This window comes from Marmota marmota, unplaced genomic scaffold, assembly GCF_001458135.2.
Source record: "Marmota marmota marmota unplaced genomic scaffold, marMar, whole genome shotgun sequence".
Lineage (NCBI taxonomy): Eukaryota > Metazoa > Chordata > Mammalia > Rodentia > Sciuridae > Marmota > Marmota marmota.
This window is the reverse complement of record NW_026000059.1, coordinates 694,638-711,577: the sequence shown is the minus strand read 5'-3', so window position 1 is coordinate 711,577 and position 16,940 is coordinate 694,638. Positions and strand designations below refer to the sequence as shown.

At 58.0% G+C, this 16,940-nt stretch overlaps 1 protein-coding gene and 1 long non-coding RNA gene across 6 annotated transcripts in view; one reads left to right on the top strand and one right to left on the bottom strand.

The window, feature by feature from the left end:
• Pde5a (phosphodiesterase 5A) overlaps window positions 1-16,940 on the top strand; it is an 89,699-nt gene that overhangs the window by 65,840 nt on the left and 6,919 nt on the right. For 3 of the 5 annotated variants that reach the window (XM_015507288.2, XM_048813927.1, XM_048813926.1), the window contains 5 exons: window positions 717-796; window positions 7,166-7,253; window positions 9,908-10,008; window positions 11,463-11,540; window positions 12,373-12,436. In XM_015507288.2, coding sequence (XP_015362774.1) covers window positions 717-796; window positions 7,166-7,253; window positions 9,908-10,008; window positions 11,463-11,540; window positions 12,373-12,436 — 411 coding nt within the window. Of the gene's footprint in view, window positions 1-631; window positions 686-716; window positions 797-7,165; window positions 7,254-9,484; window positions 9,680-9,907; window positions 10,009-11,462; window positions 11,541-12,372; window positions 12,437-16,940 lie in introns of those variants that run through there. The other 2 variants (XM_048813928.1, XM_048813929.1) reach the window with 2 other exon arrangements.
• LOC125619934 lies at window positions 9,900-16,922 on the bottom strand. The gene is made up of 2 exons (XR_007351499.1): window positions 13,359-16,922; window positions 9,900-13,081 (listed from the first exon to the last, which is right to left on the bottom strand). It is a non-coding gene; the product is annotated as an uncharacterized LOC125619934 (long non-coding RNA).

Below are 16,940 nucleotides of genomic sequence, written 5' to 3'. Positions count from 1 at the left end.
GGTGGAGCGCTGGCCCAGCACGGGCGTAGAAGTGACCGCCGACCTAGAGGCTGTGCAGATGCTGGATAGCGTTTCCCTGCCGGGGCAAACGTTCATGAGACATAGGATACACTTAAGCAGAGGGTGCTCAGAAGCAGCGGTCTTGGTGTGTGCTTGGAAACCTGTTCCGTAGCACTGAGCGATTCCGCAGGAGGGCCTGCGCCATATCCAACTCGCATCTGGAAGCCCCGAGGCCATAAGGCAGACTCAGAAATGACCCACGTTTGGCTCGGGAACACAGTTTGACATCTTGAAAGGCAGGTTTTTCTCCCTGGCCGTCTGGTTTCTGCGGTCTGCTGGAGTTCCCATGCCCACATTTCTGAGTGCTGCCGCGGCTAACAGGTGAGGGAGACAGTCTGCAGGGAACTGAAGGAGAGAAAGTGGATTAAGGCTTGTCACAGGGTTCCCCAAACACACAGAGAGTGGGCAGTCAGTGGCCTGGGGCTGGGGTGTGGCTCAGGGCTCAGCCCTTGGCTGGCTCTGGGGTCCTTCCCCAGAATCCCCCAAAATGATATTTCCTCGATGTGGACTGATCACTACTTTTGAGACTCCTTGGCTCCTGTTTGAGGGGCACTGTGGTGCCCTGCTGCAGGTGCCTGCACGCTGCTTCCCGCAGAGTGGGTCCTGGTGAAGCAGCCCAGCGCCCTCACCGCCTCTCTCCTCCCCGACACCCTCAGAACAAGCTGACCGACCTGGAGGTCCTGGCGCTCAGCCACGACCTGGATCACCGCGGCGTGAACAACTCCTACATACAGCGGTGAGCGGCCGCCCGGCCACACGGGAGCGTTCCCTGCCTTTGTGGGGCGTGTGTTTAAAGTTAAAGCCACAGAAAGAAGTGGATGGTGGGAGTCTCAGTTGAGCTCCTTCCATGCACGTGGGCTGTGTTTAGGGGAACGACCAAGGACAGCACTTGGCTGGCCAGCTCCCCAGGCCTCAGGCTCGGGTGCTTCGGTGAGGATGGTGTCTCATTGGCAGTGGCGGGAGCTGTGCCTCGGTGCGTGCACTCCCGGCGTCGGAGCATCTCTAGAGAATTGCCCAGGCTGCTCGGGGGCAGCTTCCCCTGGAGCAGAGAGGACAGTGTGGACATGTGCTTCCCTTGCCGCGCTCTGGACAAGGCTTCTGTGGGTCAGGGTCAGGGGAGGCACCTAGCACGGTTATGGGGAAGTAGGCCTCGCGGGCCAGATCTGAGTTCCCAGTCCACTCCCCTGCCCAGTCCCTCTGTGGCCTTGGCCAGGGAGCTGCAGATGGAGAAAATGCAGCCACCTCAGGGTGGCGTCACCGCACCCAGGCCAAGGGGAAGGCCGGGGCATGCTGTGCGAGTTCAGTAGCAGATGCTAGAGACGCTGAGTGGCACTGGAACCTGCCCCTGGTGGTCCTGAGGGAGGACCCTCGGCCTGGACCAGAGCTTCTGACCTCAAGGCCGTAAGTGAGTGGGGCGCCTGCCGCAGGCCCCATGGAGAGGCGGCATCACCCCTCAGCAGACGGTGGAGCCTCTGTGACATTGTCATTTTCCTATAGCGACTTGGCTGAAAAGTCCACATCCTGATGCAGAACCTCTCTCTACAAGTGTCCTTCAGTGGCACAGGAGTGAGCGTTCGGGAGTTCTGAGGGACCAGACGTCCTGCAGCTGGAGAAGGCTCTGCTCTCGGCCTTTCTCTGCGTGGCCCGAAAGCTTCCTGTGGAAAGAATCGCGTGACGTGCAGCCGTGTCCCGTGCTGACCCTCGGCAGGGAAAGATCCTGGGCTCCGGTCTGGTGTCACAGGCTGCTGGTCCCTCTTGAAAACCTGCCTTTTGGAGAACTGGAAGGGTGACAGGTCCTTTGTCCCCGGCACTCCGACTTGAGGAGAAGTTATGAAAGGGAACAACGCGGACGAGAAAAGATTCCCAGCATAGTCAAGCCACAGGTGACGTCTCGGCAGCCTGACCTAAAGACCAGTGGGCACGAGCTGTGATGGACCCACCCCGCTGCAGAGCCCAGGGTCTTCTCGTCACGGGGCTGTTGGCACAGAGATGATGCCCTGCTGCTCTGCCTGACAGTGAGGAAAATACACTCAACTATTTTTTCTTTGTTTATATAAAAATAATTACCAGATAAACATCTGGAGGAGCATCATCCTCTCTCTTAACAACAACAAAAAATCCTGGGAAAAAGTCGTAGGATGCTGAATGTTGCTCAGATCAGACTTGGGCCAAATGATAGCTTTCTTAAAAAAGTTAGAGTTTCAGAGACTTTCATCTCTTCCTGTGGTTTTTCAAAGAAGCAGCTAAGAATTTTCCAGGGTTTTCTCTTTCCTTCTAAGCAAACGGGCAATACTTAAAGCTGGGTCTTCCTCACGGGGGCTCCAGGGAGAAAAGCACCCTAAACATTCCCATAGAGAGCCCTGTCTTCCGAGGGGTGTACCTTGGGCAGACCCCACTGAACGTCCCAACTCCTCAGTAGAGAAAGTCAGAGCGCCAGAGGCACAGAGGCGCAGAGGGGCAGCAGGAGCTCCCGGCCGACAGGACCCAGTCGCTGGAGCCACCCCTCAGGAAGGCTCTCTGAGATAGGAGAGGCCTCCCAGGCAGCTGCCCCAGGTCTCTGTCTGACACTGTGGCTCACCATCCGCGGCCAAGAGGTCAGCTGTGCGGGGTCTCGCAGGCGCCCGTGAACACGGGGACAGAGTCACTGCTCATGCCTGCTTCTCCCACGGCACGGGTGGATGAGGAAAGCGGGGTCTCGGGTGGAGGTGGGATCATCACTGTAAGAGCAGGCCGTGGGGGACCCAGGGGGGAGGGGCAGACTCCACAAGAGAAAGCACAGCGTGGCCCTTGGGTTTCAGAGAGAAACGCCCGCAGTAGGACTGGAAGACCATCTTGCTGTGTTGACGGGATTCGGCTTTGGAGGGGAGGAAATGACATGGGGCTGTAGAGTGTGGCACTTCCCCTGGAAGAAGGGCTGCAGACGTAGGTGTGGATCCCGTCTTTAGGCCATGGTCCAAGAAATGGTGATGACCAGTACAGACAGCGTTGAGTGAGTCCTGCCTGTGTAACACAGGGACCGTTGGGTGCTGGAGAGGGAGACTGCACCTGCCAGTGAGGCCACCTCCACTTCTGGAGGAGGGAGTGTCGGCCAGGACCAGTGAGGTCCAGCTCCACCGCTGGAGGAGGGAGTGTGGGCCAGGACCAGTGAGGTCCAGCTCCACCGTTGGAGGAGGGAGTGTCGGCCAGGACCAGTGAGGTCCAGCTCCACCGTTGGAGGAGGGAGTGTCGGCCAGGACCAGTGAGGTCCAGCTCCACCGTTGGAGGAGGGAGTGTCGGCCAGGACCAGTGAGGTCCAGCTCCACCGTTGGAGGAGGGAGTGTCGGCCAGGACCAGTGAGGTCCAGCTCCACCGTTGGAGGAGGGAGTGTCGGCCAGGACCAGTGAGGTCCAGCTCCACCGTTGGAGGAGGGAGTGTCGGCCAGGACCAGTGAGGTCCAGCTCCACCGTTGGAGGAGGGAGTGTCGGCCAGGACCAGTGAGGTCCAGCTCCACCGTTGGAGGAGGGAGTGTCGGCCAGGACCAGTGAGGTCCAGCTCCACCGTTGGAGGAGGGAGTGTCGGCCAGGACCAGTGAGGTCCAGCTCCACCGTTGGAGGAGGGAGTGTCGGCCAGGACCAGTGAGGTCCAGCTCCACCGTTGGAGGAGGGAGTGTCGGCCAGGACCAGTGAGGTCCAGCTCCACCGTTGGAGGAGGGAGTGTCGGCCAGGACCAGTGAGGTCCAGCTCCACCGTTGGAGGAGGGAGTGTCGGCCAGGACCAGTGAGGTCCAGCTCCACCGTTGGAGGAGGGAGTGTCGGCCAGGACCAGTGAGGTCCAGCTCCACCGTTGGAGGAGGGAGTGTCGGCCAGGACCAGTGAGGTCCAGCTCCACCGTTGGAGGAGGGAGTGTCGGCCAGGACCAGTGAGGTCCAGCTCCACCGTTGGAGGAGGGAGTGTCGGCCAGGACCAGTGAGGTCCAGCTCCACCGTTGGAGGAGGGAGTGTCGGCCAGGACCAGTGAGGTCCAGCTCCACCGTTGGAGGAGGGAGTGTCGGCCAGGACCAGTGAGGTCCAGCTCCACCGTTGGAGGAGGGAGTGTCGGCCAGGACCAGTGAGGTCCAGCTCCACCGTTGGAGGAGGGAGTGTCGGCCAGGACCAGTGAGGTCCAGCTCCACCGTTGGAGGAGGGAGTGTCGGCCAGGACCAGTGAGGTCCAGCTCCACCGTTGGAGGAGGGAGTGTCGGCCAGGACCAGTGAGGTCCAGCTCCACCGTTGGAGGAGGGAGTGTCGGCCAGGACCAGTGAGGTCCAGCTCCACCGTTGGAGGAGGGAGTGTCGGCCAGGACCAGTGAGGTCCAGCTCCACCGTTGGAGGAGGGAGTGTCGGCCAGGACCAGTGAGGTCCAGCTCCACCGTTGGAGGAGGGAGTGTCGGCCAGGACCAGTGAGGTCCAGCTCCACCGTTGGAGGAGGGAGTGTCGGCCAGGACCAGTGAGGTCCAGCTCCACCGTTGGAGGAGGGAGTGTCGGCCAGGACCAGTGAGGTCCAGCTCCACCGTTGGAGGAGGGAGTGTCGGCCAGGACCAGTGAGGTCCAGCTCCACCGTTGGAGGAGGGAGTGTCGGCCAGGACCAGTGAGGTCCAGCTCCACCGTTGGAGGAGGGAGTGTCGGCCAGGACCAGTGAGGTCCAGTCCACTGTTGGAGGAGGGAGTGTGGGCCAGGACCAGTGTTCAAGTTAAAATTGAACCACTTGTCACCTGCATGAAGACAGGGGCGGGCCCTCTTGGTGGGTGGCACAGAGGGAGGTGGAAGGCACAGTCCCACAAGGGTTGGCGTCCAGATTGGAGAGGAGTCCTGAGGGCGCCACCAGCTCTGGAGATGGAGGTGCAGGAAGGGGCTGGCGTCCTGCCCTGCCTTTGGGACTGGACAGCCTCCAGGGGACCAAGGAGCGTGCAGGTGGGGTCACAAGCCCACCCTTGGAGCCTGTCTAGTGTGAGGGGCCCCTGCCAAGGCTGGGTCATGGCAGCCTGGAGACCCAGGTGTTAGTGAAGAGTCAGTCCAAACACCCCAAGGTCAGCAGCCGCCATGGAGAGCCCACCCTGGGGAACTGGGGGCCTGTGACTCTGAAGGACTGAACGCTGCTGCCGCCTGCTCGGAACAGGGCCTGTGCCGGCTGACACCACGGGTCTTGGATGTCCCCTGGGCTGCCCTCAGCCATCTGTGTGGTCCACGACCTGCCTTGTGCCTTGGTGGGTGGGTGCAGCGGCCGTCAGTCTGGGCCCCGCTGCCCCGAGGCTGCGGGGTGTGTCTATCCAAGACGTGAAGAGATGGGGATTGCCAGCCAGGGCCAGGAGGTCGGAGGGTCAGATGGACGCCAGCTTAAAATAGGCGCAGAGAAGGGAGGCCGTGCAGACCCCAGGGCGTTGGTGTGCGGGACAGATGGCGGGAAAGGTGGCGGGAGAGGTCTGGGCCCTGAGTGAGGAGCGTGTCTCTGCCGCCAGTGCTGGTGGTCCTGGGGAGGGGCAGGGTGGCCTTCCGAGGGCTCTCGCTGCCTGCTGTTTCAAAGGCTTCCTGTTTCTGCACACGTCCTGACAGCGCTCTGAGAGCTGGACCCGTGGCTGGCCCGGCAGGCTGAGTGCCACAGCTCTGAGCTCAGGGAATGGACCCCGGCCCGCGTGGTTTTCTAGGTCCTCCTGGGCACCAGTGTCTGCCGGAGTGGGAGGCCGCAGGGTACGAGGCCTGGCTTTCTGAGCATGGCTGTGAGCCGGCAGCTTGGGCCCTGCCTCCCTCCTGTGGCTCACGAGGCTGTGCTCTCAGATGTAAGGCGAGCACGCCTGCACCTGTCCAGTCCCCGAGGGGAAGCACCCTGTCTGCATCTGACGAAGTGATGCCCGCTGACGTTCCAGCTTGCTGTGTCGGGGCCCTGACTGCCTTTCCCAGCCCAGGCAGCCCGTGGAGGCCACGTGGAGCACCGAGGCGCTGGTCAGAGTGATACAGGGCAGGAGATGCACTCGGATCCCCTCTCTGCCATGTGTGTCCACCCAAGCAGGTTCTGAACCTCCGTCACCAGAGCACGTACTGGGATGCCCGTCTTGCAGCGGTCTCTGCCTGGTTTCCCTGCAGGCACGGCCTGGGACGGTGGAGTGCACAAGTCCTGCAGCCTCCCTGGCTTAGGCTCCTGGAAGCCCCCTGGGCCTCCTAGCTCACCAGGTGGCCCAGGCATCCTTCTCCTTCCGGCCATGCCTGCTCGTCTTTCCCCTTGCCGAGGACCAGTCTCTCCTGAGCACGAGGTGCAGGAGTGAGCATGGGCGAGGCAGGCGGGCTCTGGGCCTGGCGCTCCCACCTCACAGTCCTTCGGCCTGGAGCACCTTCTGAAGCCTCCACAAATCACCTGCTGGTCAGAGAACCGCAGGGAGTGGCAACTAGCCAGGGGCCTCGGACACCTGCCAGCACTCACGGGCCCCTTCCTGCAGCTGGGAGCCGAGGTGGTGGGGCTGCGCAGGGCCAGAGGCGAGCACTGGATGCAGGCAGTGCGCCCTGTGCAGCCTGGCTGGCTCCCGCCTGCTGAACTGGGCACTGCCTTGCCTCTCGGCCCAACCCGGGCACCACTGGGTCAACTCAGAGAGCTGGCGACGTCGGGCACTGCAGGAACCAGGAACCAACTGACTCAGCCGCCTGCTTCCCTCCAGGGGGCCGAGCCTGGGCAGCCCCCTGGGCAGCTCGGTCCAGTGACAGGCCCCTGAATCCCACTTCATCAGTGCTGGGAACATCGACCCCCGCCTGAGCGTGACTGCAAAGGCAAAGCTAACCTGTGAATTGGTTCAGAGTCTAAGTCAGATGCAGTTTTAAAATGGAAAACTGTAAGGTGTGCGATGATATTTATGTATAACAGGTGTTTTCTTACCCCTGGGGCGGCTCTCCCTTCCTGTCCCCACACTGCCGGTCCACTCTGCTAAAACACCAACACTGCTCACACTCAGAACAGGCAGGTTCTCCTGCCTCGGGGCGGTCTGCCTGCTCCCAGAGGTGGCTGCTCACCCAGAGGGCGGAGGGCGGGCGGGCTTGGCTGCTGGGTGAGGCCGTCTGCTGATCTCAGCCACACTGAGGACGCGGCCTCTCCTCTCTCCACGCCCACAGGACAGAGCACCCGCTGGCCCAGCTGTACTGCCACTCCATCATGGAGCACCACCACTTCGACCAGTGCCTGATGATCCTCAACAGCCCGGTGAGTCCCCCTCTGCGGCTCCCACCTGCAGCTCTGAGCCTGAACACGCGCCCTTCTCTTTTGGGTAGCAACAGGAACCAGATCCGCGGAGACCTCGCAGCGCCTCTGCCAACCAGAGCCGTCTCCACGTTGCCCCGTAGGTTGCGGGGCTGCGTTGGCCGCCCCGTGGGAATGGCTCTGTGGCTTCTGCAGCCTGGGGTTTGCTTTTGGAGTCACAGCTCTCCTCTCCCACTGTGGCGCTGGGCGTTGGCTTGGCCTGGCGCACACTGAGCACTGCTGTGCCACCAAGAAGCACACAGCCTTCTCTTCACTAAAACCTCTAATGCTACCATGTTGTCAAGGAAGGGTGCTGTTGGACGGCCAGGGTGCCTGGACCGCTGTCCATGTGCGCAGACGTAGGCCGTGCACAGAACCTCCCTACCTAAGGGCAGTAAGGCAGGAGAGGAGCGCCAGGGCATTTGAGGGGGCGTTTGCCGAGCGCAGGCCTCGTGCCTCTGTGCCATCTCTGTCTGCTCGTGTGACCCGGGTGACAGAGGGAAGTCCTGACTGCTGTGCTGACAAGCACTGGCATGGGTGACCCCAAAGCATACACATCACCTCGTCTGTGGGTGGGCCCTGGGCTAGTGCCTTTCTGAGCCTGGGGACAATACCCAGAGTCCAAGGCAATCTCTGTCCCTCCTTTGTAAGTTAAAGTCCTCCAGCTCCCTTAGGTCCCACCATGTCGTCCCTGGTTCTCAATGGGGAGGCCAGATGGCCGGTGCTGGGGAGTTGGGAGCTTGACGTGAAGGCTCAGGCCCCCCCTTCCTGCATGCTGGCTTCCCTCTTGCTCCCGTGAGCTGCTGCTAGCGCCCTCCTCACCCACACCTGCCTGCAGGCCTCTCCAGACTTGGAGAGCAGGCGTCGGAGGGCCGGGTGCTCTCAGCCCTGTTCTGGTAGGAAGCCCCTGTGCCAGGAGCCGGGAAGCCCCGTGGAGCGCTTCCCTCGGGGCAATGCGTGCTCCCCACAGAGCACCCCCGAGTGGGAGCCAGACAGCCTGGCCCTTAGACTCCCTGTGTCAGGGAGGTGTCCAGACGCAGGTCCTGGCCCATCCCCTCACCTGCAGGACCTTGCACAGGACCTGCTGGCTGTCACTTGAGGTGTGAGGACCTGCTCCCACTCCTCATGACCCTGGTGTCATGGAGGTGAAGATTCACGCAGCCTGCTCCAGCCTCCGCAGAACGTCCCATAGATGGCCTCGTGGGGGGCGTGGCCAGGGCCTGTGACTGTCACGGCTTGGTCCCTGTGTCACAGCAGTGTACTATAGGAGCAGTTCTTACACAAGTTGTCGGGGCTCCGATGAGCCAGAACTGTGGATGCTGGATTTTGAGTTCAGCAGGGAAGGAAGGCCCCCGCCCAGTCTCCTGGGGGCAGGGTCTGTTTTAAGAATGTTAAACAGGCACCCCAGGAGGTGCTGGCCTTGCTCCACGTTGGCGGTCACCTGGGCCCTGGCCTGCCTGGCTGCGCCTCAGTGCCCACCTTCTCATTTCCACTGCTGGTTTCTCACTCTCACATCGCAGGGGCACTGGGGACCTGCTCGGCCAGAGGTCTGGCCTGGGCCTGGTTCTGTGCAGGGGTCTCTCCCGACCCTGTTTTCCCCGTAAGTGTGCGATTTCCAGTGTGCAGCTTTTCAAACCAAGACTCTGCAGAAATGTGTGTGTGGTGTCGTGTGGAAAGGCCTTGCTGTCCTCCTGGCAGCTCTGCCATCCGCGTGTTGGAAGTCCTTCTTTTACTGGACAGTACAGGTTACGGTGTGTTGGCACACGTGGAATCGGCTGTACGTGTGTCGGCCTCCACAGCGAGGCCTGCTGTGTAGTTCATCTTTTAACATGATGTGCAGAAGTTACAGCCTCTGCTTGGGAAGGAAAACTAAGAATGTAGCACTAAAGACGCCTCCGGTTGTGCTTGAGGTTGTTTTATCTTGAATACAAGCATCTCCGCTTGGCTCAGAATCTAAAATGACTCAGTGTTTAGAGGACCTCTACGTCCGTGGCTGAGTGACGCGTTTCGTCATTGATTCAGCCATGCCACTGCCGCAGAGCTTCGGCTCCTCCAGCCCGCGCACTCTGGCCCCCGCCTGGACGGCCGGCAGGTGCCTGGTCCTCACCGCAAGCCCTCTGCCTCCTGGCCTCGTTCCCAGGCCTCTGGGCTCTTGTTGGCGCTGATTAACGAGACACATCTGACTCCGTTCACAGATGTTCTGGGCGCGTTCTGTGTGTCTGCGCTGTGCGTTCTACTCCGTCTGACACTAGAGAGCCACCAAGGTGTGTGCATTCACCTGAGGATCCTTCTGGGCTTATCACAGAAGCCACAGGGCCGTGACCCGGATCGTCAGTTTGACCCTCGCAGCTCCGCTCCTGACACCCTTCACTTCTCAGTTTTACCTGCTGTTAGATTGTAGCCCAAAACCTGCCAGAAGGAAGAGTAGGTGGCCAGGAGATGTTCTGTCTGTGCTCAGGCCTGGGGAACAAGTGGCATGTCACCCAGGGTGGCGGGGAAGAGCAGACGGTGCCATCTCCCGCGCCGCTCGGGGCAGGTGACCGGAGCTGTGTTCCAGATGTCGCAGATGGCTCCCCTCGGGATGGAGTGCTAGTGATGCTTCTCTTTTCTCTGTCAAGGGCAATCAGATTCTCAGCGGCCTCTCCGTTGAAGAATACAAGGCCGCGCTGAAGGTGATCAAGCAAGCCATCCTGGCCACAGACCTGGCGCTGTACATCAAGTGAGTCTCAGGAGACCCCTCCGAGGCAGGTCTTGCAGGCTTCCTGCACCAGGCCCAGGTCTGGGCAGTCCTCAGACCCCTGGCGGCGCTGACCCTCAGGTGGGCGGGGAGTTTTAATTTTAGCAGCCAGAGAACTCTGTCCCGTTGCTCACTGGGAGCTAAAACTCACAGAACACATGGCTGTTTCCCTTCTTCATCTCCTATGGTGTCTCTGAAGCCATGATCGCCCAGATCTCTGGCTCAAGGTCATTCCTGCTGAAGGTTCCTGGGCCTGTGGCCTTCCCCCTTTCCCACACCCGACTCACTCCATCCGCACCTCCTTCCTGCCACCATCCAACCCCGGGGGGCAGGAAGAGCTACCAGAGCCAAAACAGCAGCTCAGGGTTCTTTTTATTTGATTTTGGCACAAGAAGGGGACATTCACGTACAACTTTGAGACTGTGAAGGTGGCGTTTGTGATTGTGCACCTGCCCAGCAAGGCACTTCTCCGAGAGCCCGACAGTCGGGGGTTCCCAACTCGCAGGGAGTGTGCTGGTGCTCTGTGAGATGGGGAGTGGGGGTCACCCGATTTCCCAGGAGCACAGCCTGTCCTCTGCACAAGGGTCCTTGGGCCAGTTTGAGCCACTGTTAGGGGAAGCAGAGCAAACAGCACAAACACCCAGCCACCTACGCCAGATGTCCACTGTCGAGGCCCCAGCAGCACCCACAACACCTGCTGCGCGAGGGTGGACACTGAGTTAAGGAGAACAGAAGGAAACACAGTAAACTTCCCATCAAGTAACTGCTGAGTAAGGACTGCCACATGACCAGGCACTTGAGAACGACCTGTGACCTCACAGCCTGCCCAGGCCTTCTGGGCCTCGTGGGTCTCACCTGACCAGATGAAACCTGCCCGACTTTGGTTCTCAGCAGGATGGTCAGTGCCGTCCCACGGGCGTTCCTTTCCCTGGGTCTGTCTCCACCTGGACCTTGAGCACTGTGCCGAGTCGTTCTTCAGATACTCAGCAGTGGTGGGCCCAAAGCAGCTCCACCCGCTGACCCTGCCAGCTCCTGGGATGACCACAGAGGTACACTAACTTACCAGGCCTTCCTTGGCTTCCAGAGCCTTGCGCTCTATTTCACAATGTGTAGGAACACGGTAGACAGAGCTAACCTGAACCTCTGGGTCTCATTAGGTCCCGACCTTAAAATGCCTTAGATCTCACTTGATGTCACGCTTTTTACTCACTTTTTTATTAAAATATTCCAGAATTGAAATGACTGCTCTTTGTGGTTAAAAACCAGGTGAAGTTTAACCTTCCACCAAAACCACGCGAGCAGAGGGAAAGTGGGGAATCAAGTCTTTTCAGATGGTGGTCTCCTGGGCCATAGGAGGGAAGGTGTATCCATGACCCTCTAGGTCACGGGGGAGAGCAGGGGACCTCATAACTGCCTAATGTTTTCTGTATTTCAAGGAGGCGAGGGGAATTTTTTGAACTCATAAGAAAGAACCAATTCAACCTGGAAGACCCTCATCAGAAGGAGTTGTTTCTGTGAGTCATTCTCCCGCCATCTGTGGAGGCCTCGGTGCTGGCTGGCCTTGGTGATGGTGGTCCTCGGTGGCTTGAATACCCCTGGTGCACTGGCTTTCTGTGGTGGATTGGGTGCCATCTTCTGCCTGGTGTGGGTAGGCAAGAGGTGTTTCAGGTTGGCATGTTCTGCAGTGAGCTCCCTGCACCCTGCGAGGCCTAGAGGGACAGAGGGGTGTTCTGCAGTGAGCTCCCCGCACCCTGCGAGGCCTAGAGGGACAGAGGAGCCTTGCACTGTGGGTGGTTGCTGCAGGAGAAGGCTTTGCCCGTCCAGCAGCAAGCATGGGAACACTCTGGACACAGCAGTGTTCTCATGGTCACTAGAGCTCTCTTCCAGGGGCTGCATGATGGTGGGCCTGAGAGCTCGTCTCCTGCCCCTCCGCCTGCCAGGTGGGGCCTGTCTGTCAGAGGCTGTGTGTGGCTGAGCATGCTCAGGGTAGCCACAAGGAGCCAGGGAACTAGGACCGCCTGACTCATGATAGAGAACTTGCTGTCACTCTTGGCGGGTAACCGTTGGAGGCGCTGTCCTTATGCTGCCACCGAGGGTAGCTGCCTGGTGGAGGCGGTGGCAGTAACTGGCACCTCTCTGCAGAGGTGGACCCCTTCTCTCTGTGCCCCTGGGGCTGACGGGGCAGGGAGGATGGACGCAGCGTCTAGGGCTGAGACCCAGCACGGCCAGCTTCCATGTGAGCCCGGCTCTGCCGGTCCTGGGGGAGGGCCTTGAGTCGCCTCTGTGTGCTGGGTGCAGGGTCGAGTTCATGTGAAGGGAAACAGGAGTCTGTCTCTTGCCTTGCAGAGCAATGCTGATGACGGCCTGCGATCTTTCTGCAATCACGAAACCCTGGCCCATCCAGCAACGGGTACGTGCCTTAGTGGTGATGAAGAGTAACTGAAATGTCAACACCGGGGCAGCCGGTTCCTGAGGCCGTCTTCGCAGCCGTGCTCCGGCCCACTTCCCTGGCTCCGGCACTGTTAAAGCCGATGACTGAGCAGGGAAGCCTGTCATTTGCAGGAGATTCACTTGTACTTGGTATCTGATAGGTCAGGAAAGAGCATCTAGTTAACGCATAGCCAAGCCAGCTCCTGGGAAGGCTTAGTCTCAGCACTATTTGGGCTCACTTGGGGATTTTTTTAGCACATCCTTTTAATAAGATCGAAAATTAGAAGGAAAGTAATTTTCTTAGGTTGGCTTACTAGGCTACTCTCTGCTCTAAGTGGGCTTAGCAAGTGGAGTGTCCACGTTCCTGGGGCTGGTAGACGTGGGAGTGCTGAACGGATGTCAGGAAGCACCGGCCAGGAGCTCCTTCCTCGGGAGACCTGACTGCCTTGCTCTTTCTCAGGGGTGGAGGAGGCTCAGGGAAACCACTGGGATGCAGAGCTGTCTGCGTGGTGGCTCAGTCCCTCGGGGTGTGCAGTCTTGGTGCCCCAGGGAAGGTGTGGACTTTCTGTGTGTCCAGCCCAGCTGCCAGTCATGGGCACAGCAGCCCAGGCTCATGCAGTGAAGCCTGCTGAGAAGAGAGATGAAATCGCCTCCACGTGAGGAGGCTGGCAGGCCCTGGCACTCAGGCGGTGGTCACGACCTCCCTGCCCTTGTGAGATGGGACTGTAGGCCTGTTTCCAAACAGGAGGGAAGTGGAAGACGGGGTCTGTCTTCTGCATGAAACTACCTATTGTTTCGTTGTAGGAAAAAAAATAAGAAAGGAAATTTGTTTTTATAAAATAAAAAGAAAAACTATTGGGAGCTACCAGAGAGAAGGCTGGGGAGGAGGCTGGTGTACTCACAGAGGCCCGCGGAGAGCACCCTCCACCTGCCTTGGGCCTCCTCAGCTACGCCCTGGACCTGCGTGCCGTCTGTCCAGTGGAGCTGGTTTTGAGGGCTGGATGGCAGTGCCGGCCTGGTCCACGGTATGGGCGGTCTGCAGGGTGGAGCTGGCCTGGAGCTGTCCAGCAGCTCTGCCGACTGCGGCGGCCCTTCTCTTCCCGACTCCTTTGTTCTCGGAGCTAAGCCCGCAACCCTGTGAGTGCCGTGACTGTCAACAGAAACCTCCACCACGTCAGAACCAGGGGACAAGAACACGAGGTCACACCCGCAGAGATGGCATGGCACGTGTCGGGATTACCAAACTGACACTGCCTTAAAGAATAAATCGTGATTTACCCCCAGAGAGAAAAAAAGTGAGACTTTGTGTTGGAGCAAGTAGCAATGGAATTAAATAAGCAAAAGTAATAAAGAATCATAAGAATTACAAATAAAGAAGTGAACTATCTCCACTTGCAGGTAAAACTATATCTGGCAAGCCCAAAATAAACAGTGGGCAGGCTAAATGAGCAAATCAGTTATAAGATAAAGTAGAAGAGAAGCCTCTGTGACGGGGAAGAGTAAATAAAAGTATTAAATACCTCAGGATAGACAAAACATGCAAAAACTATATGAAAGAAATTAGAAAACATTTTGTGTTGCTAAAGCAGAAGATGAGATTGATATAAATGAGAAGGTGTAGCATGTTCTTAAGAGGAAAAAAATCAGTAGAAAGGTATCGTTTCTCTCTCTTTAAGCCAATTTACAGATTTTAGGCTATTAAATTTTTGTTCTCAAGCTAGAAAAAAATGATTTTAAAATTTATTTAGGAGGGAGTAAAAAGCAAAAAGACACCCAAAATTTCTGAAAAGGTGAAGCAATGAGGTGTTGGTGTTCTGATATGGAAACAATACTACAAAGTCTATAATCACAAGTGGTTTGGGTGGCAGATCAGCAGAACCGTAGATGGTCCAGAATTGCACAGTGTTCACTGTATAACAAATAACACTCCAAATATAGGAAAGAGCTTTTACTCAATAGTGTGGGCTGAGCGAATGACCAGGGGAGGGAGACAGGAGGGGTCCAGTGCACACATGTGGACTCCAGGTGAAGCCAGGATCTTCAGCAGAGAATCAGCCCACGTGAGTTCTAAACACCTGGTGGGCACCTGTGGGACAGGGTCAGGGTGCACAAAAGCAAAGGACCCAACCAACAGAGTCAGCCCCACAAAGAGGAAGCCTGTGCCCCCACAGACTCCAGGCACAGACACGGAGGACAACTGCCCGTGTACCTGACCGTTAATATCCGCAACAGACAAAGAGCTAAGAGCAGAAGAAAGATGCCAACGACCCTGTGGAAAAATGAGCCAGAGATGTGAACACAAGGTCGGTGGCTTTCCTACCGAGAACGACTTCTCCTTTGAGTCATAAGAGAAACTGAGTTAAAACTACACCAACCCAGCAGGCCTGCACGGAACCCCGGGCCGGTGCTGTTCCCGACAGTCAGACCCTGGAGGGAGCCGGAACGTCCACCCAGGAGAGTGGGTCAGTGTGTGGCAGTGTACCCCTCGTACTGGGGGGTTCTGTGCCATTCAGGAGGGTCACAGATGACTCGGGAACGTGCCACACCAAGGGGCACAGCCCAGTGCCATTCACAGGAAGTTCTAGCACAGGCAGGCTGGCCTGTGGGAGTGGCCGTGTGCTTCTGGAGGGAGGGAGAGAAGAGCAGAGGACGACGGGAGCCTCCTGGGCACCTTCTGTCTCAGCGGGGTGGTGACACACAGCTGCGGGCATCTGCTGCGACGCGAACCATCCCCTTGGGATCCACACAGCTTCTCCCCCATCGCGGAATCCACAGGTTGACAAACATCCCGGAGTTTTGTAGCGTGCTCAGTCGGGGCAGCTGGGGGACACTGAGGGCTCCGAGTCGCAGCCTCGAGGAGTATTCAGACCGGAGCCTGTTGGGCACTGCTTCTGGCATCTTATCCCAAAGACTCCGGGGAGAGCATGGAAGTGCTTATTCACGGCTGTTGGGAACAGTAGAGAAGCAGCCCACACACTCATCAGCAATGACTCAGTGGACCACGGCCCGTCCCACCAGACCCACGCATGTCATAGAAATGAGGGCCATCTCTGTGAAGAGTACAGAGAGAGATGTTTGTGTGAAAAAAGCAAGCTGGACAAAAAACGGGTTATGTCGCTAATTACATACGAAGGAGCAACATGTGAATATCTGTATTATGTAAATGTTTATATTAAAAACAGGTTTATCCACAAAGGGAAGCGAGTGACTTCCCACAGAAGGACAGTGAAAGGGGTGTGTCTAGCCAGAGTCCGAGCCCAGAGCTCCACCACGGCCTGTTGCGTAGGTTAGACTCGGACGTGCTAGCAGTTTTCCTGATTGTGAAACAAAACTGAGTGTATTTTTAAAATCATGAAATCTTGGACATAAAGGAAACAAGCTTGATGTTTAGTCCTAGGAAGTGCTGATTCATTCTAAGGGACATTAAACCCTACCACCAGAACACCAGAACAGACCGTAGGGAGCCCTGGGTGGTGCATCATCGGTGGCAGTTCTGTATTGACACAGCGTGGGCATGTGGCACAAAGGAGCATTAAGAAATTTCACCAGTGTCAAGAGCTAGGATTTCCAGCACAGACTGAGGCTTGCAGAAACCCTCTTGTCCTGAACTGGAGTTGGAGATGTTCTGTGAACCAGGTGTTCCTAGCTCGGGCCCCTGAGGGTGAGTGCAGTGAGCAGACCGGGTCCCGCCTGAGACCTCCAAGCCCTCAGCTAAGGAGCAGGCTGCGTGCCGCAGAGGTGGCCTGGCACCACCAGGAGGCTCACAGGACGAGTGGGAGACCGTCTCCTCACACCAACAAGGGGCCCCAAGACCCCGGAGAGGACCCGGCTTAGTGAGCCCCTGTGTCAGCATGGAGTCAGGATGGAAATGCAGAATTATATTCCAACCCACGAATTCACATTAACACTAAAAATACTGAAAACAGCCTTCCGTGGTCATCTTGAGAGCCAGGTTATTTTTTTGAAGTGGGGAATCGGGCATTTCTCCTTTCTTTTATAGGTTAAAAACTGTAGGGAGCCTTGGGATAACTACACGATTGCTGTGGGAAGCTTCCCTCTATCCTATTTTAACTCATAAAGGAAAAGGGAATGTCGGCTTTGAACATCACCCTTTCTCAGCCCTGAGTTGACGGATGTAGGCAGAGATCATTAATGATTGCCAGCGTCACAGACGGGAGCACCTGGGCTTCCTGCAGCCACTGGTGGGAGTGCACAGCACTGCTGCGAAGGAGCCCCAGTGAGACTGATTTCCGCTGGCCGGCCCCCCGACCACACGCCCTAAATGCAGGGGCCAGACCCAGCAGCCTCAGGGAGAGCATCTGCACATCCCGACTGCGAGACTGCAGGATAAGCCACCAGTTGTCCATCGAGGCAAGGAGAAACTGTGGGGAGAGCTGAGAGGGGACGTGTAGGTCAGAAGAAGCTGCAGGCCCGTCCACCCACCACCGTGATCCAGGGGCCTGAGCTGCTGACCTGCACATGGC